This window comes from Tinamus guttatus, unplaced genomic scaffold (genome assembly GCF_059628265.1).
Source record: "Tinamus guttatus ecotype Peru unplaced genomic scaffold, ASM5962826v1 Tinamus_guttatus_pri_ptg000213l, whole genome shotgun sequence".
NCBI classification, from domain to species: domain Eukaryota; kingdom Metazoa; phylum Chordata; class Aves; order Tinamiformes; family Tinamidae; genus Tinamus; species Tinamus guttatus.
In genome coordinates this window covers 8,422,464-8,446,496 of record NW_028288747.1, presented here as the reverse complement: position 1 = coordinate 8,446,496, position 24,033 = coordinate 8,422,464, and the positions used below count along the sequence as shown (strand labels likewise).

Genomic DNA, 24,033 nt, shown 5'->3' with positions numbered 1-24,033 from the left:
CCCTCCCATTTCAGTCATGTCTTGAGATTTCACCTGAATGAATTAGCACGTGGCAGCACATCCTGTCGAGCACAGGAGTGGGGCCGCCGCTCGGAGCTGGCTGTGTCCCCTTGGCTTGTGGCTTTTCCTTAGCGGATCCCAGGAGTTGGAGCAGCTCCACAGCGCGGTGTTGAGAAGCCTTTGCGCTTGTCGCTTCGCAGCCTCAGTGCGAGCGCTCAGGGACAGCAGCCCCGCCTGGGCGTTCGCTTCGGAAGGGAGCGGAGCCCCTGCTACTGCGGTGGCACTTTAGAAGGATCCGGGATCTTGTCAGTTCTGTGCCGGGAAAGCTGCTGCTGCTGCTGGGACTGGTGCTGCTGGTGGTGGGACTGTGTGAAAGTGCTCTGTTGTAGTGGGAAAGCAGCAGAGAGGATGAGCTGAGCTGACTGGTTTCCATGAAGCAGCCTGGATGTCTAGAGCATGCAAACAGAAAGGGATTATTTATCCTGGGAAACACAGGCCTGGCTGCTTCCTAACTGTGTTTAGTGCCACAAACACAAACTTCTGCTCTGGTCACTCAATAAAACAATGAAAAGTTTAACTCATACTAATAGAGCTGATCAGAGAAAACAGTATTTTGGGCATCTAACCAGTTGGTTTTTGTTATTTTTAGTGACAATGGGCAGGAACACATGGCAGCTTTATCTCCATTTAAAATCTCAAGAACCTAACTGGGCTTAGGGAATCAGATCTAACATGCCCAAGGGGGCTGCCACTGCACTCAAATGGAAAAGCCGTGTACAACTATCCTCCAAAGCCAAGGTCAACAATTAAAGAAAATCTGCCACATTTGCAGACTCAAACCACCATTCTGAAAGCAATCAAATATTATTCTCAGTAATACTTATTCTTAATTTTAAATTTTAATTTAATACTTTTGCAATTAAAAGAGATATAGACACCACCTACCTCTAATTAGCCTGCTTATTACAGTATGTATTGTGAGAGATCATGTTCAGTTCTGTGCTCTGGTTCAACTCAGCATAAAGGGGCCCAAACACAAATCCAAGGGAAACACCTGCCCCTTTGCCTAGTGCTCAGCAAAGGGCAACACTGGAAGCAGGAATGGGGAGGATAGAGAGGAGCTATGGGAAGGGCTACCTCACTCCAAACGCAGGAGGATTTTCCAGAACATCTATAAGTTTATCTTATATCAGGCTCGTTCCGTGTTTTCTGACGAAGCGCCGTGTTTTGAGCGACGCGTTTGAGCGCCGCGTTTTCCGACGAAGCGCCCCTAGGACACGGTGGCGATGCTGGGAGCATTGGGAGCGTCGGCGCTGTGGAAAGCGCCTGGGGAAGGCGGCCTTACCTGCAGGAACTGCTGGGGGTGCTGGCTCAGCTGCGGCGGGGCCGGCTGCTGGGCTGCGGCGAGCGGCGCCTCCGGCTGAGGCGGCGCCTGAGGTGGCGCCGGCGGCTGCGTCACCGACAGAGTCTGCGGCGGCTGCTGCTGGGCAGCAAACGTGGGATAAGCCGTCACCACCTGCCCCATGAACATGGTACTCGGCACCATCACCGCTCCGCACGCCACCGGGGCCGTGACAAGCTTTGTTACGAGCTGCTGACCTTGAGAAAATCTGATAAAGGAAAGAGTTGGGAAGTTCTTTAGGAGAAAAATAAAATCAAGTATCAGTTGCAACTGAAAAAGATTTAGTTTAACAGCTTTGTCAATATACTGTACATATAGTAAAAAGAAGAAAGTCTAATTCCGTCAAAGTCACTTCTGGCATTTTTTAATATAACTATTTAAGCACATGACCATAGTAAGTCAACTGAGTATCAGTCTTCAAGATTTACCTGATCTGTCTGTCCTGTGTAAAAGTGGTTACTGCAGCAGCATTCTGGCTATTGTTCTGGGGTACACTTGAGGGAATCTGGACCACGTTTCCTGCTGTTGGCTGAGAAATCACCATAGTGTTATAGAGCGGGGCCGAGAGCGCGCTCTGCGACTGACTGCCGAGAGATGGCTGTTGACTGTGCCCACCAGCTACACTTTGCTGATTATGCTGAAAATAAGAAGTATTTTACAAATTAGTCATTTGAAAATAGCTACAAATACACAAAAAGACATACCATTACGATGATAAAGTTTTATTCTGAAGTATCACTGTGGCATAATTTTATTCGCATGTCTAAAATCATAGACATTCATGTCCCTTCACTTTTTATCTATTCACTAACAGGAAGGACACACAAAGTTCTTACACCTAGAAAAGGTTCTTCCCCCCACCCTAAAACTGACACCATTAATTTTAAGCACAGTTATTTTTATAAAAGAGCTAAAAATATCAGCAGGTATTATAGCTGTTCTCCTTCACATTGCCCATACTTTACAACTGTAAATGTTTTCCTGTTACAAATGGACACCTAATTTAAAGCAAGACTGGTACTTCTACTGTTTGCTAATTTGGAAGGGGGACAGATCTGGATGTCTAAAAACCTGTTTAGGTGAACTTTTCTGTCCTCTTCAGAGATTGAAGTCAATCAGCAATTTAACACTAACGCTGAGTACACAGACCCTGCCACTGGTGAAACAATGTTATATGTTAAGGAAAGGGAAGAGTCACACTGACAAAGTAACTACATTAAATAAAGCTAGAATCCTCATGGATTGAAATTCAGAAGGCATCTCTGTTGATAAACTGATAATAGTCTTTATACAGACTTGTTAAGTCTCAAGTAGTATATTTTTTTTCTAAAGGAGTAAAAAAAAAAGGGCACATGAACAAGGGAAATAACTGTGATACCTGCAATAAGCTTTCTAAACTGAAGCAAGATGTAACGTATGCACAGATGGTGAGAATAGAGTACAAATGGGGTGGTGAACAAAACAGCACTAAAGCTGCCACCTGTAAAGCCCGCCTTGAGCCCCAGTACTGGCAAGGCAGTTCTGCACTCCCCAGGTCTCAAGAGGATGCTGTGGACAAAGAGGCCTGTGACAAAGACCCTTAGCATGAACAGCCTACAAAATCAAACTCACCAAGCCAGTCAGAGCTCTTTGGCTTGCAGTAAGAGCCTTCTAATGCAGATACATACAACAGAGGCCTTTGAAATGGCAAACAGCACACAGAAGGTGAAAAATGAACGCTACTCAGTGCATTTTCCAGTTTAAGAGTTGAATGGCAGGTTCAAAAACCAACAAACAAAAAACAAAAACATAAAAATCACCACAATCAAACCTCAACCATATAGTTCTGCAAGCAACAAGTAAAACTACATAGCTCACTACAAGATACTGTGGATTTCAAAAGTTCACATGGAATCAAAAGAGAAGTTGGATAAACTTGTAGAGGAAAAATCCAAAGGCAGTACTGTCACCTATAGCATCTGACCAAAATTGCTGATGAGTAGAGAGTGAACTGCAGCAGGATCACTGTATGCTTGCCCTGTTCCTATGCTTTTCTAGGCATATGGGGCCAAACTCTTCTCGTTGGTGGCCAGTGACAGGACAAGGGGTAATGGGTGCAAGTTGCAACACAGGAAGTTCCATCTCCATGTGAGAAAACTTCTTTACTGTAGGGTGACAGAATCCTGGCACAGGCTGCCCAGAGAGGTTGTGGAGTCTCCTTCTCGGGAGATCTTCCAAACCCACCTGGATGCCACCCTGTGCCCTGTGCTCTGGGTGTCCCTGCTGGAGCAGGGGGGTTGGACTAGATGATCTCTAGAGGTCCCTTCCAACCTCAACCATTCTGTGATTCTGAGATTTGTTGTCAGGACTTCAATCTCATCTGGTACCAATACTATGGTATTACGTGTTTCACCAACTGAAAATTCACTGAAATTCTAAAAAGGGCAAGCTGAAACTTTTGACACTAGTCTTTTCAAAAAGTTGTTATTTACATTTGTAGGTTTAATCTGAAGATCTGAAATTGCACCAGCAAGAACAGAACTTGAACTAAGAAACCTGAAACAAAAAGAAATAAAGATGCTTCTAATTATTTCAGTAGACAGTGTTCTAATATTTGGGGAGGAAGAGCATCTGAGGGAAACGTACACTGTGTTCCAGCTCTGATTTTAAGTACGTTTTCCATCTGGCAAAGCCACTAATGAGAACTTTACCTGTGTTGCTGTACTCTGCACAGGCTGCTGCTGTATCATGTGTGGGGTACTTATATGGCCTGTGTTCACTCCACCTTGGATCTGGTTTGCCTGCACGACTTGACCCGGCATGCTTATTGGTGTAAGTTGCTGGACAGTTGAGGAATTTCCAGAAGCAAGCTGCACAGAACCAAAGTTGAGTCCAGAAGTTGATTGCTGCAAAAACATCTTAAAAAAATAGTAATAATAATTCTACAAGTTAAAATGTTACAAAAACACAACTGTACTTATTTTTAAACAAATCTAAAATTTAAAATGTTTCATTTTAGTTACTAGAGATGCTGTGCCTGCATTGTAACCATCCAGAGTATAAGGCCCGACTCCCTTCTTGGATCCATACTCAAACACTCTCCTGTAGCTGACAAGTTATGGTAGAGATAGAAAGAATCAGCAACCCGACTTTTAGAATCTTAAACATTGACATTTAACATTTGTTCTTAAAGAAACAGTACTATTTAGAGACCAGCTCCTTGTGTAGTCCACAGCTGTCTAAAGACACGAAGATCAGGTTTCTACCTGTAGTATCTCCAACAGTTAAACAAATTCAAATGAAGAGAACAATCTCAGAACTGACAGATCCAGGTACAAAACAGAGAATGTAACCTTCCTTGGCAAATAAGAAACCATACTGAATACACGGGCATCTCATGACCCATTTTAATAAACGCAGTTGTGCACTCAGATATTTGAGTGCTTACAAACAGTGAAGGCCAGAAAGCAAGGTGGAGTAAATATGTGCAGGAAGAGCAGCACTTCAATACTGGTCCTTAGCTTCCAGCCTTGAACAGGGTCTCTCCACAGTGCACAGGAAGAGAGTCATAAATCTCACGTTTTGAGGCACCGATAAGCAGGTCTACTGCTAGCAAGTATATACGAGACATGATAAAATATACAAAACAGCATATGCTAAAAGCTCCTACAGCACTGTTTAAGCAGTATACTTAATACTTCTGGGAAGTATTATTTTTTCTGTTCTTCATTCACAACCTATACTAAAAGTATTTAGATTCTTTCCTTATGACATACTTTGTTTCTGTGTTTAACTAGAAAAAAAAACTCAGTATGGTCATTCTTATCTTCCAAAAGTAGCTGCTGAAAGAGTGACAAAATTAGAAGAAAATATATCCATTAAAATACAGAATTCAGGCAGTCAGGTTTTTCTAGCCCTCAGCAGCTGAGTGGTGAATTCTCCTGACTTCCTGCCCTTCCACTACTTCATTCTGCTTACAAAGCAGAGCCCCTTCAGCAAGGAGGACCACCAACCTGACAACTAGGACAACCTCCTAAGAAACATGAGGGATGAGGTTGAACCCCTCAAGCTAAAAAGGGAGAAAAAGACTTTTCTGGTCAAACATTTTGAATGAATATTCCAATGGCTGCAAACCTATTCAAGAGTGACAATCACTACATGCTTTTACATTTAGATTAAAGCATGAGCTAGACCTGAGACTCAACATGGAAAAGATAAACTAGGACATTTCTGGATTCAATCAGAAATGCTAAGTATCTCAGCAACCATCTTGCAGAAAACTTCAAATGTTATAGATTTTAGGTCCAGGTGGCAACTATGGAGTAAGGAGGAACACATCTGGGGATTAAACATCAGAGTCTCATTTTAGGCCCCCTAATTCTGTGCAGATCTAACCCACAAGAGTTAAGCAACCTTACCTGGAGTCCTTGACCATGGACAATTTGAAGTTGCTCTTGAATCTTACGCAACTCTTCTTGCTGACGATGAATATTTGCCTCTATCATGCGTGTTCTTTGCTCTAGCTGGTCCTTTAGATGCTGCATAGCCCCTAATTGAGCTGAAAACTGAAACACAGGCTGTATGTAGTACCATGTATAAATTAAAAGCTGAACAAAAGAAAAATTACATTTGATTTACAAGCAGTAAATACACTCCTCCACAGTAGCAAAGAAAGCAAACATTGTTTTTTAAACTTCTCATCATATCAGGACAAATTCATTAGTATAAAAATTGCACCGAACACTTAATTTATGCACTGAAATTAGGGAACTAAAAAGGTCCCCAAGAGAAGAAACAGATTAATCTCCAAGTAACTGAAATTCAATAAAAAGCCACAAGTCAGTGTAGCTGGCTAATCACAGCTACAAATCAATATAACCTGACACCTCTACCGTGCCTCAAGGATATGGAGAGGTCTTTCCTCTGTCTGATAGAGCAGTTCTTATTTCACAGAAGAAATAATTTCATAGCTGTGCTGTGCTACACATACGTAGTTGTGTATGAGAAGCTATCAGTGTAGTTCATGTATTCTAAATACACACCCTAGAATACTTCATCTTAGAATGTTTTAACAACTATGTTCTTAATGGACAAAGCTAAAACAATTTCCACAAAATATTGGGAAGAAAAAAGAAAAAACTCCAAATTGCAAAATTAACTCATTTCATGACAACCATATTAAAGAAAATGCTTACCAAAGAATTTGGTTTTTGAAAGCAAAGTTAACCTTGTAATAAGGAACAAGATCTTTTTAAAAGCCAATCAGTTATTAAGTCCACTTAATCCATACCTGGGACATGCCGGGCTGGAGCTGTAAAGTTGCAGGCTGGGACATCATTGGCTGTGATAACGGTTGCCCAAGAGACTGGGAGCTTAAAGACTAGGATTTAAAAAAGATGTTACATTACTGGAAGAGAATGAACTTCACACTTGAAATGAAGCATTTCTTTACAGAAAATGTCATTTCCAAAATAGCATAATATGAACAGAGGATAAAAACAGGTGTTTCCTGAAATGCCTAACCCAACACATGACAGCATTAGGAACACACACACTGGTGATATTATGAGAAGCATATATCTACATGAATTCTGTACAGGGACATTCAGCATTATTTTGACAATCATTTATATGAAAATACAGAATCACCTTAAGAAGCTATGTGACAATGAAAGTACAAATTCAAACTCAATCTCGCAAACCCTAATGATGAAAAATAAATATTTAATTAAAGGATAGGCTTAATTATGCTACCTCCTTAAGTTGCAAGAATTTGAAGTTATATTGATGATAATCTCAATAATCAAGCGAAAATGTTAGAGTTTAAATTCTGTATTTTTCAGAAAAAATAAAATGGAGGTTATATGACTTTGTAACAGACTCTTTTAAAGGTGAATTGTACTTAGATATAAAAATATTTCTATCTAAAGTTACCTGACTACTAAGAGATGACCTTCTTTGCGCAGTCTTTTCATGAGCAGATAAGCTTTGCCTTGGAGGAGTGCTAGTGTCCACTGTCATTTTAGTTGGTGTTGCTGACATTGGTCACGGTTAAAACAAGACAGACATGTTAATATCATCATCATCATCTCCATTCTGCAATACAACACTCAAATCACATGAAGCAATTTGTAAATAAAAAGCCCGAAGGCTTTCACTTTTTATCTGAATATCTGACAGTAATGTAATCTGGTGGACTGAAATAAGATGCTCTGCAGCTACTGTTGTATGTTTAGTAGCAAAACTATACAAACTCTGAAAAAGCAAGCAGCCAGTACCTCTCTCAACTATCAGTTCAGCTGTTAAAAATGACATTTTCACTCATATTTTGAACAAAATGATAACCAACTCCAAGAAAAGTAAACAAATCAAAGTAAACCCTTACTAAGGGGCAATTACAGTTTCGACAGCTAGCACTTACATGAGTGATCTGATACTGCAGTATGTGAAGATTTCCTTGAACTCCTGGAGGAAGCAGAAGGTGTGGGGCTGTTATCAAACCTTTCCAGTGCTTCTTTGAGGCTGACTGTGTTGATGTGATTGTCAGACCCAGAGTCCTGACTCTGAAGAGACACAGACAAACTAATTATTTTACCTGGTTCAGCACACAGTGCATGTCTCTGTTAGGAAAAAACTGAGACCACGTGACCCAAGACCATATCAACCACTTAGAAAGATAACCCTGCAGCAGTAGTACAGCCCATTGATATCTCAAAGCTTGCAATTGCCACTTGTGGATCTCACCCTTGAAAAAGAAACTAGAACGAAGCCATATAAACCTAGAAACCAAGATGCACATGCCACAAACTGATTGCTGGGCTGACTTTCTGCTCTAGCAGGTCAATTCACTCAGAATCACGAGCAACTAGCAAGCTGCTTAACTTATCTTCCCCTGAAAGAAAGGATAACTGTACAACAAGCAGCACTGCCATATGAAATTTGCTGACCTGACAAGAAAAAGCAGAGTACCTGCACAAGCCAGCCTGTACAAGACCCCAAACGCTGCCGAGGACATTTTTTTTCAGAAAGAATTTTGCAAGCTCCTAAGAAGTGGGGAAGGGGCACACAGTGGAACATCTCCTGTTTTCCTTTTGCAAATTCCTCCAATTCATCTTTATGCATTTACCTGTTTTTTTTCAGATTATGGGTGCTTACAGAATATGAGAATAATTGCATTTGAAACCAACTCTGCAGGAAGCAGATCTTAGAAGGATGTTGCCATATTATGTAACTATATGAAAATGATCAATAAAATGAAAGAATTCAGGGTAGAAGTGTTAAACATCCTTCCTAGATTTCTTTGATCATTTTACACAGTAATATTAAGAGACCAAAATAGTTACATGTGTTTAAAGGACAAACACTTATTTCTTTCATATTAAAAATTACATATAAGAAAATATGCACCAGCAAGAAAAGGTAAAATAGAATTGACACACTCACTTTATCTGCTGTTATCTCTGGGAGAGATTCCTCGATGCCAAGTTCTCGCCTCCTTTCTGCTCGAACTTCTGCATAACTAAAACAGCAAACCAAGTATGAGCGCTGTACCCTTCGCTGAATGAAAAAAATACACCTAAAAAGCCAAAGTCCTCAGACACAGCTGCTTACAGGATATCTCTGCAAGATTGGCAATGATTCTTTGTACCACCATGATATCTCAACCCTGCTCTCCTCCACCAAAAAGTACCAACGATACAGTCCCCATGCCTTTAGAATCTCCCTTATTAAAGAATTTCCCTGTATTTTAAAAATAACTTACCTTACAACAGTGTGTGTGCAGACAATAAACTCAGGCCGGGAATTCCACTGGTGGTACGTGATATAGTAATGTGTTTGTAGCCAAATCCATTGCTGTCCCTTTGTAAGGAATCTATAGTAACATGACTTCCCTTTCCCATATTGCATTACTAAAAAGTAAAGAATAAAGTTCGCCATTTTTCTAGTCAGAAAATATTATGATTACATAATTAATATTATTTCTCAAACTCATACACCTCAAATCTATTTCCAACCTGGTACTTCGACAATGATTGGAGAAGCTTTAGGAAACTATTTTTCTACAAGAAAAAATGTGCAGCATTTACCAGAGAACTGCAAAATTCGAAGTTTGTTTAGGGGGTTTTATATGCCTTAAAGAATTTATATGCAAAAAAAAAGAAACACAGCTTTACTTTATAAAGAAATTTAGAGTTAAATAACATTTTTCTCTGTATCATGTTTAGGCATAATAAATACAATTCTTGTATTTATTAAATACCACAGAATCTTATAAATGCTTTTAGAAGACCTAGAGATGTATTAGTCAAAGTTCTGAAGTTTCCACTTCAGTTGGAAAGCGATACAGAACTGGTTCTGTAAATAAAAGGACAGGGACAATGAATGAAGAGAGGCAAAGAGAAAACTGACAGGAAGATGAATGCAGACAAACAGTGAAGGGAGTGAACTGAAAGACTGGAATCAAAAAGGAGAAAAATACTGAGAAAAAAAAATAAAATTCTGAGAAAATGCTAAATTAAGAAAGAATAATAAAGTTATAAAAATGAAACTATAGTATAAAACTTTTTCACAATTTAAGTAAGATTTAGCTCAGCTGTGCATTTCAATTAGCCACAATTATGGATCTAAATTGCAAGAAAATGTTAAATCCTGCAGTGTATGTTGAATAGGAGGGCATTTTAACATGAAATATGTCACAATATTTCACTACTACAACAGCAGTACAATTTAACGAGTTTATAATCGAACATCTCTGAGACAAGTATGGTCTTGTAGCAACTGAATCTTACTTACAATGCTCGTGACATTTTGCCAGGTTATCTAGATCATCCACGTGATAATAATCATAGCCTGATGTTCCCAAAACTTCAAATGGAAGATAGCCTATTATTGGAGGTGCCCTAATTAACACAAAAATTAATGTCATTATTTTCAAAAACAAACAAAAAAGTTTCATCACTTAAATTCTCATTTACAGTATGAACTCTGAAAAAAATTAAAAATTCAACCCAACACAAGCTACGAGTAGTTAATGCTGATTAGTGAACTCTAAATATTACAGCCATTGCTATGATTCAGCTACTATTGCTGCTATACATAGAAGGAATTGCACCTGTGATCCAAGAATAGGAACTTCCATTCTAAGCTATGTCTAGATGTGAACTCTTCATTGGGTTCTTCAACAGTGCACATTTCCTAAAAAGTAAAAAAATAAAAATCTCTCTCAAAACTGCTCTATTCTAATTCATAAGCTCTTTTGAAATTCAGACTTACCTATTAGTTACTCCATTATAGTTATAACGTTATTTTTAGATAGCCTCATTGTTTTTGCATGTTTAGACATGTAACACTGAGGTAGAATCTAATCTCAGCTCTGCAAAGCCAACACTTGGTTGATTTTAAATGAGCGACCCTAGTGCGGGATCAAACCCAAGTCCAGCTCCTGCCACGCTGAAGCGCAAGCCCAAGTCAATGTTCTTGCAGTTAAGCTTCTACTTCCAACAAGCAAAAGCAAAGACAAAACACTCCCGGCCAGATACTGTGATTAAAGTGGCGGACAGCACTCATGAACAAGAGAACCTTTGTATTTCCACTATAAAAGTTGATCGTTGGGATATTCTGCGCGTTAACCACCTCCCACCCATCGGCGCATGTGTGGCTGGTGCACGTCAATCGATTTCTGTGGCTCCTTCAAAGAGGTCTCGATGCCCTGCCAAGCCCTGTGCCTCTTGCTGAGGCAGTGATGGAGCCAAGCACCCAAAGCCCAGCCGTTCTTCCACACCAAACGCCTCCCAAATGCACTGCAAGAAGGAAGCGGCCTTCGTAGCGCACGCACACCCACAGGGAGAGCCCTCAAAGCACTACACACGCAACAGAGATCCTAGGTGCTTCTTTCGGGGATGCCTGCACATGCCCATTGCACTTGCAGGAGCCTGCAAAGGCATTCCCGTTGGCAGGAAAAAGGCAGTCTCTCAGTGATCAGATACCCTACCAGGATCCTAAAGATTGCATAACATGTGGAAGCTGCTGCTGCACGGACATAAACTCATGAAAGTTGAGGATGGATGGACCACGCTGCTGCTCTGCAAATACCTGTAACTGACAGAGTCCTGAGGAAAGGTACATTAAAACTGATGAACTATGAAAAAGAGAGCCATTTAGACATAAAGTGAAGAGACTACCCTCCTACTCACTCCTTCAGATTACAATGCAAACAGTTAAAGTAGATGTTTACCAGGACTTCTAATTTTTAACACAAATGTTCTGCTAGAATCTTTTTGCCTGGATTACTCCTTCCTTCTTGGCAGGAATCAATCCATCACCAGCTGAATTGTGAGATAAAGGCTTTAAAGAATGTTTACAGGCAAATTTTCCCCCCACGGAAGGTATCAGGCAAAACCTGCAGCACATTTTGTCACAGAAAGGACAGTGCTGGGATCATATGCAGAAGGTAAGTCTGAGCATAAACTTTCAGAGACTCCTGTGGCTGTCTGTAAAAGCACTGCATGTCCTTGTGAGGAGAAATTCCAGGTAGAAAGTTCCCTAACTTCAAGCCACCTGAAGGGTGTGGAAGGGGTGGCAGACGAGCAGACCGGCTCCACCTTCCACAAGGCGACCAAGCACCGACGCGCTCGCCTCGCTGCCGCCGCCTCCAACAGCTCTGAGCTGGGGAAGGTCCTGCCGTAACGCTGCTCGCTGCAGCCTCCTCAACAGGATCTGCAGCTATCAACAAAGTCTACAGCAAACATCGCCAAATTAAAAATCTTGCCTCTAATTTTGAAGAGTCACAAGAAGACTTCTCAGAGGAATGGCATCACTTGAAACTCTTAAGAGGGTCTTAAAAACCTATTTAACAAACTTTATTTTTAGATATTGTAGGGTCAGAAAGTTCAGGTATTGAGGAAAAAAACTTTGGCCAGAATATAATCTGTAAGGACTTTAGCCCTCAAGAGGGGGAAAGAGACCTCAAAGAATCTAAATGGATGCTCCTCACGTTCCCAAAGTTCCCAAAAGAGGTAGGATACACATAAGGTTTCCTACAATGCATCCGAAACTGTGAGACTCTCGAGACTTAAAAAAACAAAAATATTTGCAAATACTGCAGTATTTTTCTCACAAGCTTTTCATGAAACCAAAGTCATACATCTAACATCCCCATCAACTCTAGGCATAACAGGAAGAGCAGTATTTAGACCTACAGACTTCTGAGTTGGAAGAATGTTAAATGAAAAGTTTCCACGGCTCCAGGGAAAATAAACCTTCTCTTCCTATATTCTGCATGACAGAACTGAGGAAGTTTATACGGCTTCCCCACAGGCTCCCACAGCACAAGGTATATGCACCATGCCTCCCGAGGCTGCCGCCACCCAACGTGGGCTGGACACATTCAGCTCACGCGCAGAGCGCCCAAGAGCTCAAAGAGGAGTCCTGCATGACAGGCAGCAGCAGGGCAACCATGCGCCATACACGTTTCATGGCATTTCTTTACAACCGAATTGTAACAATAAACATTAAATGCCAGACTATCTGCTCCTTAATACATTCATATATACACTCGCACTTTATTTTTTAACACACACACACACACGTGTTCACACACAAACATGCATTCCTGAATCACAGACTATCCCGAGCATTTATTTTGACTGACTTTGGGGAAGGAACATCTGGTAAATAAGTCTCGCATGTATCCGCTTCATCACTGTGCATTAGATAAGCAAGAGAGGTTCTCTATACTACTGTGTTATTCAATAACAACCAGCAGTGAAGCAAAACGAAGAGCTTTACTACCTCAAACCTGACTCAAAGTGACAAAGCAAGCCTTCATTAAGACCTACAAGATTTGATTCTGTGTCAAACTACAGTAAGACCATCAGCAGCATAGAAGTTCATATCCATGATTCAGTTGAAATTATTAGTTTTTTCCTTTAAGAGTCTAATCTCAATGTTATCTTTGCGTTTACAGTATACTCCTTGAATGTTCTTTTAAATATACTTCTTGTATATCAGAATTCTGATTGATTGTTTAGAAAAGGTGCTGACCATAAGCAACTTAATTTGATGCTTTGCATAACATTAAATCTATCCATTTGTTCATAAGAAGCAAAGGTACATTCAGTTTCATAAAATGAAATTCCTAATAGTTTATATTAATAATATTTGAAGTGTTGTGCTTGTTCACACACTTTCTCACAGTTTCTCAATTCAAGTATATTTAAAAGTTACTGAAAATAGTTAGTCAAAAAGAACTGTTTTTTATATCTTGCATAAGCAGAGGGACCAAGTGAGTGATCCCATTTGCATGTACCTTGATAAACTGAGGTGTAGCTAATCGAACAGTGGCTACGAAACAAACTTTGTCTTCATATGGAGGCCGATGCAATCGCTGAATGGTTCCTTCAAAACCGTTGTGCGCCGAGTTGGGAACTGCGGGGAGACGGAGATGAGGTCAGGACAAAGCACAAAATAAGCACGGAGGACCATGGCAGTAACAGCACTAGACAAATAACCCCATAGTTGGTGTTAGATCTAACGTAGTTTACCTACAATTTACCATGCATTAGGAAAAATGCTGCATGTAGTATCTATGCATACATACATAGCAATAGCAGCAGAATAGTAATGAGAACACAAACATCACTGAACCCCCTCTAAGGAAATTAAAACTGCACTTAACATAGACTAAAGTTACAGTCACCACAACAGTTCTGTTAAGTTAATAACTGTAATCCTTCTTGATAATTACTAAAAGTGACTGGAGCACATCTTCAAAAATGTCTTTTAAATCAGCTTTGGCTAACTTTTTCTTTTGAATTCTCAGGTAAGTATTTCTAGGCTCTTATCATACTCAAATACCAAGAGCTGAAGAAATAACCAAGTAATGGAAAAACTGAGGGCAGAGCGATTATACATATGAAAGAATCAGGACAGCAGGAGGAGAACCAACATATCCAACCTACTGAATCACAGGGCTGGAAGGGATCCCAGGAGCGAAGGATGGATTAGAGCTCAGAGCAGATCAAACTCTATCTTTTGGTGCCAGCAGACACCTGTTCTGCACATCCTTAAGAAGCTCTAATGATGAGGACATCAAAACTCTCTCATGCTCTTCAAACTCCAAACAGGCTCTAGTTCAACTCTGAATTAGAGCGTCTACCATGTAGACTGAAGTTTCTTTATGCAATTTAAACTTACAGTTCCTCCTTGTTCTTTCTATCAGATAAAGAGCAGCAGTATTTTCCTTCCTCTACCTTATCTCTTCTCACTCCTCTGTTCTTCAGTCTCTCTTACCTTTTAAGTGAATATTTTTTAATTTACTACTACTTTCATTGCTCTTCTCTAAACTCTATCCAACTGTTTTACTTCCTTTTACTTTCTCCTGTGGTATAGTGTCAAAAGCTCTCACAGATGAGAACATACTGGTGCAAAGAAATGCAGAGGCATTATTTCACATCTTAGATCATATTTTGGAAAGCTTCTTTTCATTTGCACAACTATTTGGTAAGTACTGATTACTCATGTTCAGCCTGCATTCTACAACAATTCCTTTCTCTACAGGACTGCCACCTACGTGACTGTAAGCCTCGCCCCTGCCCCGGTATATTTATTTTTTTCCTAAATGTAGTTCTTGCATCTGTTCATACTTTGCAGCTCTATTGTTTTTTGCCCCCAAAACAATTTATTTTCTAAATTTCAGATCGGATTCTTATTCTGTTCTCTAGCATTCTTACGGCTTCTTGCATCATGGCACAACGTGTGAACTACATTTAATTATCCAGAACATGACCGAAAATACTAATTAAAAGCAGAGAGTGAATACTAGTAACTTTTGTAACCAGTTCTGCAGATACACACACACACACACGTATACATATACATATATGTGCCACTTTAATGGGGCTGAAATTACTTACCGTTATTTAAACACTTGAAATTTCCTATAAATTTTACATATTCATATGTAGGTTGCTCTTTTGGATCTATCGTTCCTCGCAGCATATGGCAACAGAATTCTAGTTGATTTTTTGCTGAGAAAAGAATAACCAAAATTAAAAGGCTGTGTGGCTGATGATGCACATAAGCAAAATGAAATAAAAAGCAGAAACAATTAAGTTGCATTTTTTTTGATTGTTACAAATGTCTAAATAGCCTCTGCTTTTTACCAACTTGGTAGTAACTAACTTGAAGGAAAATTATTTTAGAATTTTTGCATGAAGGGAAAGAATGTTAATGCTGTAGAAAATTGTTATAAAAAAAAAAATCCAGACACAGCTGTCCCAAACATAACTTTGCTGCAACACACGCCAGTACCCAAGAGCCTGATATATTTTTTTTTCTCTTGACACCTGCTAGAACTTTATAAACAAGTTATACAGACAAGTATTTCTTAATATATATGAAACTCAAGGAGTGAAACAATACAGGATGAACATCTCTTCAGAGAAAGAGCACAAAATGCACATCCATTCAAGCCACATGTTTCACTCTGTAAGGTTCACTTCTTTATTTCTGCTTAAATAGTACAAGAAGAAAGTATTGATAATACGCAATACAGAGCAAATAGGCTTTAGCACTATTACTTACATTTTAAGTACTCTGGTGTCAATGAATCACTTTCCAGCAGATGAGAAGACAATATTTTATAAATTTCTGAATGCTCCCCCTCTGGGATAAAATTGAATATACTCTGATCCACAAGATCAGACTGAAATAAAAAGATATAATTACGCAAGCCATGCAATGTCACAAAGCTCACAACTTCAATGAAAAAAAAAAAAAAGAAAAAAAGAAAAGAAAGAAAAAGACAAACGCCCGCCGCACAGGTCAGATTCAGATAAACAGCTATAAAACATTACTGACCCAGAAAATTTAGCTCCTGGGATACACATGAATATTATGCATGAAGAAAAAAAACAAACTATTTTGACTTGACACTAATCACTATATCACATTAAAGTACACTGGAGTTTATATTAACCTCCACAGGATTTAGTAATTCCAAGGAAAGCAGTATTTGAATCAGAAATTTCACAGTGTTGTTTTAGTGTCAGTGGTGTCCAACACACTGGAGAAATACTTCAGAACAAAATAAACAATCTATCCTGTATGCTACATAAGTTACTATGTTGCTAGTAACTACATACAATTAGAATTTATCTTCATAATAAATTTTATAATCAGTTCTGCAACTACATACACAGAACTGGCAACACAAGGCCATAGACTCCACAGCAAATGTGACCTCTAAAGGGTATTTTACATTCAGCTCTGAGTTATCTCAGTTACGTTAAAGACAGATATTGACGCTGCTCATGTACTTCACAACCCTTCAGCGTGTCAGCTGCAGTCTGTTTCCAAAGGAAAAGTGTAATAGAGGAGACAAACCAACAGCAAGGAATTGTCTCAAGGAGAAGAAGGCAGCTTCAGAACCAAACGTACACGTGTGCTGTAACGCCAAGCAGACTAAAGCTCACGGGCACCCATGGCCAAACGCCACTCATTGACAAACCGATACGCTGAAGCGGTTCATACTTACTGGCAAATGTTCAAGTAAGGGAGTTACACTTTCAGACACATATATTATGCTTCCATCTGTCATAATTGCTAAAAAAAAACCATCAAGAGCCTGAAATTAAACATAATGGGCAGTTAAGTTATATTCAACACGGAAATAAATTTAATCAACTTTAGTTTATTATAAAAATGAGAATACCTTTTGCTGTTGACACTTGAGTCTTGTTTCTAAACTAACATTATAATTTCCATTCTGTTACGTTCTTGCATGATTTCTTAAATGTTTTCAGAAGCAAAACTTTAGTCCCACACATCTCAAACATCGTTTTTCCCATGTCCCACCCTATCCATAGTTTTTAGTTCTATAATCATTTTAAATAACAGAAAAAAAAGACGAATTATCTAAAGGCAAAGGCAAGAAGAAGATGGAAAACTAAAAGGGAAAACCAATTTCAATATTTAAGGCTTCAGTAGTCCCAATCTCACTAAAAGAAACTTACAGTAAGATTTTTATTAAAACTTAAAAATTGTAAGATCCAGTTCTCACTGCTTCATCTTCTACTTAAACCTATTTTCACCAATAACAACAGGACTATCTCATCTGAGTACTATCAGACATAAAAGCATGATAGAATCATATTTCTAAAGGGGAAATTTTAAAGCTCATGTGTCTTCGGAAGAGCATTTTTAATTTATATGACCACATTCTGACTTTATAGTCACTACCTATATGAATGTGAATTTTGTAAAATAACTTGGTGAAAAATATCAAAAGCAGCTACAAATCACCTCCTATAGCAGAAGCAATTAGCTTTTTGGCGGAGAAAAAAAAAAAAATCAACACAGACATTTTAAATACAGAAAATTTGGAACTTCTCACTTTCAAAATATTTGCTTCAATGAACAGGTTTAACTCTGGAATGAAAATAAAGTGTTTTTCCATTTACTTCAATATTTTTCATGTAGGTATTATTGTAAATTGTTTTAATGGTATGGTGCATATCACTTGCTCTCATTTACAAGGAATCAAGAGCTAAACCTGAAAGCTTGTTTCTAATAGTAACCCAACATGTGATGTAATCTTTAGCAAAGTAATATTCATATACTCTGCTTTCCGAAAGTGTAACATGCAAAGAAATTAAACTTTTTTTTTGTTCAGAAGTTGCAGTGGATGTGTTGAACCATTTTCATAGTTAAGATTTTCATGTAAGCCTAACAGTTTTTCATCTGACTAGTACTCTCCTTACAGTGAAAATTTAATACATCAATTTAACTGTGATGGTAAATACATATATTATTGGACTTGCTCTGTTATAACACTTCCTTGAAAATACACTTAAAAGTGCTATTACATATAACCCTGCATAAACAGAAAATCAGGTTGCTCACCTTCATGAAAGCATGCAATTACAATTAAAATATGGAAGTGAAAAGATATCTCATTAAGCAAAGATCTCATCATTTTAATCAATCCCTCTTAGGAAATACCCTGCTTCGAAGAAAACAGAAGCAACGTACCTCTAACATTAACTGTGTGAACTCTTCATTACTAAGGAATGTTGGTTTCCAGTCCTGCCGAATTTCACTGGCATCTGATTGTGCAGTGATTTCTATAATTAAACATACAATATAACTATTAACACTGCAAAAAAATCATTATTTTTGTATTATTTATATTTCAACCTACAAAACAGTAGGAAAAAGCAAAAAGTTTCCACATCTTCTCCAGTTTTCACTCATTAGGTATAATGATCCTTAAGAAGCTGCTAAGTATTCTCTCTACTATTTCATCAGGAGATTGGCCTCCTCTTCCCACCTGTCAGATTGTGACATGGTTTTATCAGATGCCAAGGTAACACTGAAGTTAATGACAGTTAGAACAGTGTGGTAAACAGTAATTTTATCAAGGCAAATAATGCATTCTTTCCTCCAAGACTATATAAAACATTGTTGAGTTCATTAAAATAATGTTTGTTTCAAAGATTTGCAAAACAAAATGACCCGAACTCTTGAAGACCCAGTATCTTGGGCATTCTAAGCTTTATACTAAAATCCTCCCTGTCCTTCCTCTTCTTTCCATCCTTTTCTGAAATCTGTAAAGAAATAAGGTTGCGTATAAAGGAAGTTTAATAAAGAAGACCCTTAGAGAAGGACAACATGAGAGATACCCACTGTGGGACTACTGCGAGTCAGTCTGAAGGGATGCAAAGATAAATTTTGATGTGAGCAGAGATTACTGTAGCCTCTTTACTTCTCTGAAGTGTTAACTTCCCACACATGGGTGAAAAGCAAATGCTGCTAAGCAAAACTAGGGCCCAGGTGCCCAGGCGTAGGTTCTAAAAGCTGATGCTTCTTTTTCAGACACTAACTCAACCAGTAAGAACAAAACTGTTTACCAGTGCTGTTCTGACGAGGAACAAGGTTATGACAGAAGCACTGGTTGCAATAACAACCTTGAATTGGTATCACAAACGAAACACTTACATGAAACGAGAGATGAAAAGTATATCTCAGGCTTTTGATTTTCGAAAAGAAACCTATACAAAGTGTGAAAAGGTGGCTTGTTCGTTCACGAGGCTTTTTTGGTGTTGTTTTTACCTCAGTGAGAAACAGAAGCTGCACTTGGCCAGCCAACAGCTCTGTTCCTCTGGACCTCCTGCCCACATACCAACCTTCGCTGATGCCACAGCAGTTCAGAAAAAAATACAGAAGCAACTCAGTGAATCAGAGGCTGGTTGCTGAACAGGAGGACTTTCAACAGGAAAGGAGCCAGTCGCAACCAAGCAATTCCTGCTAGGGTCACTTGCTTTACCACTACAGTCCCAGGCGCCCCAGGAGGTGAAGCCAGCTCCTGTCCCAGGTGTTTCCACAGGAAACCCTGCAGAGCGATGCCAGTTGGCACAGGCCAACTTCAACAAGAACAGTAATGCAAGAGCTGCACTGGGGTATAACATATGAGGCATATAACCTCTCCTAAACGAATAAACATGCTGTTCATAAATATGCATCTATTTTAAACAGCTTTGCTTATTTTCTCACATAACCTAGTAGCTGCTCCCTTTGTTCCTATTGTTTTCCAGGTAGTATCTGTACTCAGAAATTACTTGGGGAAATAGATAAAAAGCTTGTTTTCCCGAGACAAAAAGGAATTTGGGAGCTCATTTCTGACAGTGAACTAGTTCAGAAAGTGTCACACAGAGAACAGAAGTTTAAGGAATAGGGATTTTACAGAAACATCTGTAATAGCCATAAGAAAGTGTAAGCTTGGTGAAAGCACATTTTTTGGCAACCCAAATAACTATCTAAACAATGTAAAAACTGAGTATCTTTCTTCAGAAATTCTTTAAATTTTCTGATCATTTCCTGAAACAGAGGAGTTTTAAAATGGTTAGTGTTTCTTTGCAGTAAGTGAATATCAAAAATTAAGACCATAAAAATTCTTTCTTGTTGCAAAGAATTACCTTTGTGCTTCCGTAAAAAGTCAATGCTCTTCTGCAGTACAGTGGATTTGTCCATCTTCCGGGCATTCCCTGGAAGCATGGAACCCAGCTCTTTGATAAGTACATTAAATTGATCTCTACGTTTCTTTTCAGACTTGTTTCTAGACACTCTGAAAAAGAAAAGAGAAAATGTTGTATAACAACTATGACTTCTTATAATAACTACTGCATACTACTAACAGGTTTCTAATGCAAATTACCCTTTAAAATCTGCTGTGAGAATTGTTGCAAAAATAATTATTTTCAATTTATTCTTAAGCAACCATTTTTGAAAAACAACCTCTTTGTTCTGGTGGAGGGATGCATCTGAGCCTTTAGAATGAAGTATGCTTTGATTAAAAAAAAACTGAACTACAGTTAAAAATATACAAGACACCAGAAGTATAACAGTAAAGCAAATGCTGATGAATAAGATGGTTAATTATTTATTAGGCATCATATCTTTAGCCTCTCTAGAAACTTTCATTGTAATCTCAGGTGTGTGAGTACAAGTCTTTGCATTAAGTAACTTGAAAACTTACCTTTTTGCTTTATCTTTGTCATCTTCTTCCACCAGCCCATCAAAAATGCTCCCATCATTCCTGAAAAAAAAAAACCACCACCACCAGAAGGAAATAACGTCAGTGTACAACGTTTTCCCTTTGCAGAGGCAATTACAATGAGGAAAAATTACTGAGAAAAGGCATCATCTTGAATACAACAAGAAACAGAAACACTTCATTTCTTGTGTTGTCCTGCAAGGCCCATCACCAGCAGCCTGAACCCAAGTCTGCTATAAGTTCTCTTTTTTAGAATGTTTAATGAACAGACAGGAAGGGGGAAAAAAAAATCTGTCATTTTTGACACAAACCAGGTAATCTTCAAAACTGTGTATTTTTATTGAGAACTCAAAGAATCCTATGTAAACATTTAAATTCTTCAATTTTATTTTTCCATCTTCTTATGTGCATTACCTTGCCCTTTTGAAAGCATAAGGGAGGACACAAATCATTTACTATTTTTATATGCTGTGGTACTGAGAATGGAAAGCTGAGGAATATACTACACATGTATAATTACAACAAAGTAATTATAATTATTCATTATATTTGATTCCTAACCAAATATCACAAAAATTCTTCCTCAACTTAACAACTGTCCTTTCCGGCACTCCCAAAGAGATCTTAATATATCAGACTGAGAATGTATGTTTCTTTCATCCCCTCCAGTTGCCTCAGTGTGCTTCTTGCATCACTTTTGTTTCCTTTTATTTTAAACGCCAACACAAAACTGTCCTGGTTTCTGAAACTGCTATATAATAGACTTTCATGTTTTATTTCTCTGACTTCTTCTGTATCTGCTTCAAATCGCTGCAGCATTGTCCTCTTGCTAGCTTCGTGTTCATTCTTAATTTTTCATCCTAATGTCTTCCTTTCCTTGAGGCAAATAACTGTCTTTCTACAAAGCTTACCTCATCTCTGACCTACACCTGACAAACCATCAAGCAATTGTTCATTACAATAAGCAGGAAGTAATGTTATTGCACAAACCTAAAGCTTTCAAAAGAAATTCATATATTCATAAAACCAAAATTATAGTGCAATTCAGCACATAAGGAAGTAAGAAATCAGACATGCAGTTTAAAAGTTTCACCATTCAGTTGCCTTTGTTATTTACTCAGAATGGGCTCAGCCTTCAGCAAGTTTGATGGAAACTTAATTTTTTCGAATTCTCCAAAAGGACAGTACAAGGCATATTAAGAACAGAGGCTCACCTAAGCTGCTGAAAAAGACCAGGTCACCAAATCTAATAGAAACCAGGTCTCCAGCTATTACTTTTCCACTGAAATAGGTTATCAGGCCACTTTACTGTCATATGCAACATCACTAGTCGTTTAGAAGCATTTGTTTTCCCTAATTAAATACTAAATACTTCATTTTTAAAGTTTGCTTCTTTTTTTTTTTTTTTTATCTTGAATTAAACAAATACTGTTCCATGGTTCAAAACAAGTGATGCATTTTAAGATTCATCTCAAAGAGAAAGAACCACTGCTTCCTTACCTGTCTGCAATGGAGCTCATTTTATGGGTGCTTATGGTAAAGAACATAACATATCACACTTTAGTCTTGTGGTAGACATTTGTACGTTTGCCTGTGAGAGAAGAAAAAATAGAATAAAAGCATGACTTGGAAGAAACAATCATGCTCTTCAGTAGAGTGTATTAATGGCTACATTGGCTCAATAAGGTGCTCTTAACTTTCTCCCCTCTTCCAGCCATCTCTTCTGCTCTCCACCTTCTCTAAGGCAGAACTCATTAGCATCACAGTCTGAACTTGAAGTTTCACTCTACATGACAGAGTTTGAGAACATTGTTTCATTACATGCCACGATGAACGAACCTGGACTAAGTCAATACAAAACCGTCTTCTAACTCTGAATTCAGGCAGAGCTTTCTGTCTTTAGTATTTGTTTTGTTGTTGTTGTTTTTTTTTATTAATATACAAAAAACTTGATATAATTTTGAAGGTTCAAAAGACAAAGTAACCTCCTCAGAAGTAACACACTTCATTTCAAAACTATGCAAACAGAAAGCATTTGGGGAATACTATTTTACAGGTAATATTTATTTCATACTTTAGTTTTTTCTTGACCCCATTGTTTGACATGTGAAAAGCTGACACTAAGATACCTGCAAGAACGTGATCTCTATAAACTGTGCCAATGTTATAGTTCAACTAGTCATTTCTTAAAGCGGCCATTTACTGATAATAAAGTTTCAGCAGGAAAACTGAAATATTCTCAGCACTTATACAAGTCAATGGATATGATTGCAGAAATAATTCCAATGAAACCAATAATCTTTAAAGACAACACAAAAATGACTTCACGTATTTCTCAGAATCAAGGTCTTTCATGTTGTGGGGAATAAAAATAGAACTAAACAAGTAAACACACACACTGCTTCATCATTGCTTCCCAACCAGTGTTGATGATAAAAAGCCGTAGGAATTTCTAAGATATAATTTTACCTTTTACACTTTGTGGTTGTTAAAGTGTGATGTTCACTGATGAAACGCTGCCTTCGGAACACTACAACAGAGTTAAATGTATCCTCTTCTGCAGAAAAGCATTAAATCCTGAACTGTGGAAAATCAAAAAGGAGAGTTTAAGTTTTAAATTAACAGTTCCAAACACACAATTTTATTTGAAAGTGAAGAGTAATTTATAAGTGCAATGTACATAAATAAGTCCCAACTACTACCCTAACAGAATGCACCTTGCTTTAAAGTCTTTCTCTTTGACAAGCAGAATATTCTGAAACAATTTCAGTTCTGCCTCGAGCTCTCACTTGAACCTTGAATCATGTTTACGCCTGCACTCAGCGTCTCCCACACCACCTAGATCTTCAGCCCTGCTTGTTACGTTCCAAATATTGCTTTCCGCTCTCATTTAAACACCTTTTCTGCCGCAATTTGCGAGCCCAGCAAGGCAAGGAAGGCCCAAGCGAGCCTCCTGCTCCCGAGGCTCGCGCATTCCCGGCTCTCTGGGCGGAGTGGAAGCTGCTGCCGGCAACCAGCAGAGTCGCCCAGCCGCGCTGCTGCTGCTCCCTCCGACACAACCACTAACTCCTCCTTTCAAAACCCAGCTCAGAAACACTTA

The 24,033-nt window shown here is 38.6% G+C and overlaps 1 protein-coding gene across 1 annotated transcript; it reads right to left on the bottom strand.

Moving 5' to 3' along the window:
- Positions 1-200: 200 nt before the first annotated feature.
- CLOCK (clock circadian regulator) lies at positions 201-23,447 on the bottom strand. The gene is made up of 21 exons (XM_088524700.1): positions 23,403-23,447; positions 22,434-22,524; positions 20,916-20,975; positions 20,356-20,504; positions 18,413-18,504; positions 16,917-17,006; positions 15,965-16,085; positions 15,295-15,408; positions 13,689-13,807; positions 10,494-10,576; positions 10,175-10,281; positions 9,144-9,291; positions 8,825-8,900; positions 7,803-7,944; positions 7,316-7,416; positions 6,672-6,761; positions 5,800-5,946; positions 4,093-4,299; positions 1,831-2,039; positions 1,346-1,610; positions 201-449 (listed from the first exon to the last, which is right to left on the bottom strand). Exons 2-21 carry the CDS (start codon positions 22,478-22,480, stop codon positions 270-272), a joined length of 2,547 nt encoding a protein of 848 aa, XP_088380826.1. The 5' UTR covers positions 22,481-22,524; positions 23,403-23,447; the 3' UTR covers positions 201-269.
- Positions 23,448-24,033: the final 586 nt, after the last annotated feature.

What these genes read in the sequence shown, in the direction of transcription:
- CLOCK (XM_088524700.1), bottom strand. Translation starts at nt 22,480, where the DNA reads ATGTTCTTTACCATAAGCACCCATAAAATGAGCTCCATTGCAGACAG. An exon ending in CCTTACTTGAACATTTGCCA is followed by an intron (nt 16,086 to 16,916) that starts GTAAGTATGAAC and finishes TTTTTATTTCAG; the next exon opens with TCTGATCTTGTGGATCAGAG. An exon ending in TTCCTATTCTTGGATCACAG is followed by an intron (nt 10,282 to 10,493) that starts GTGCAATTCCTT and finishes TGTGTTAATTAG; the next exon opens with GGCACCTCCAATAATAGGCT.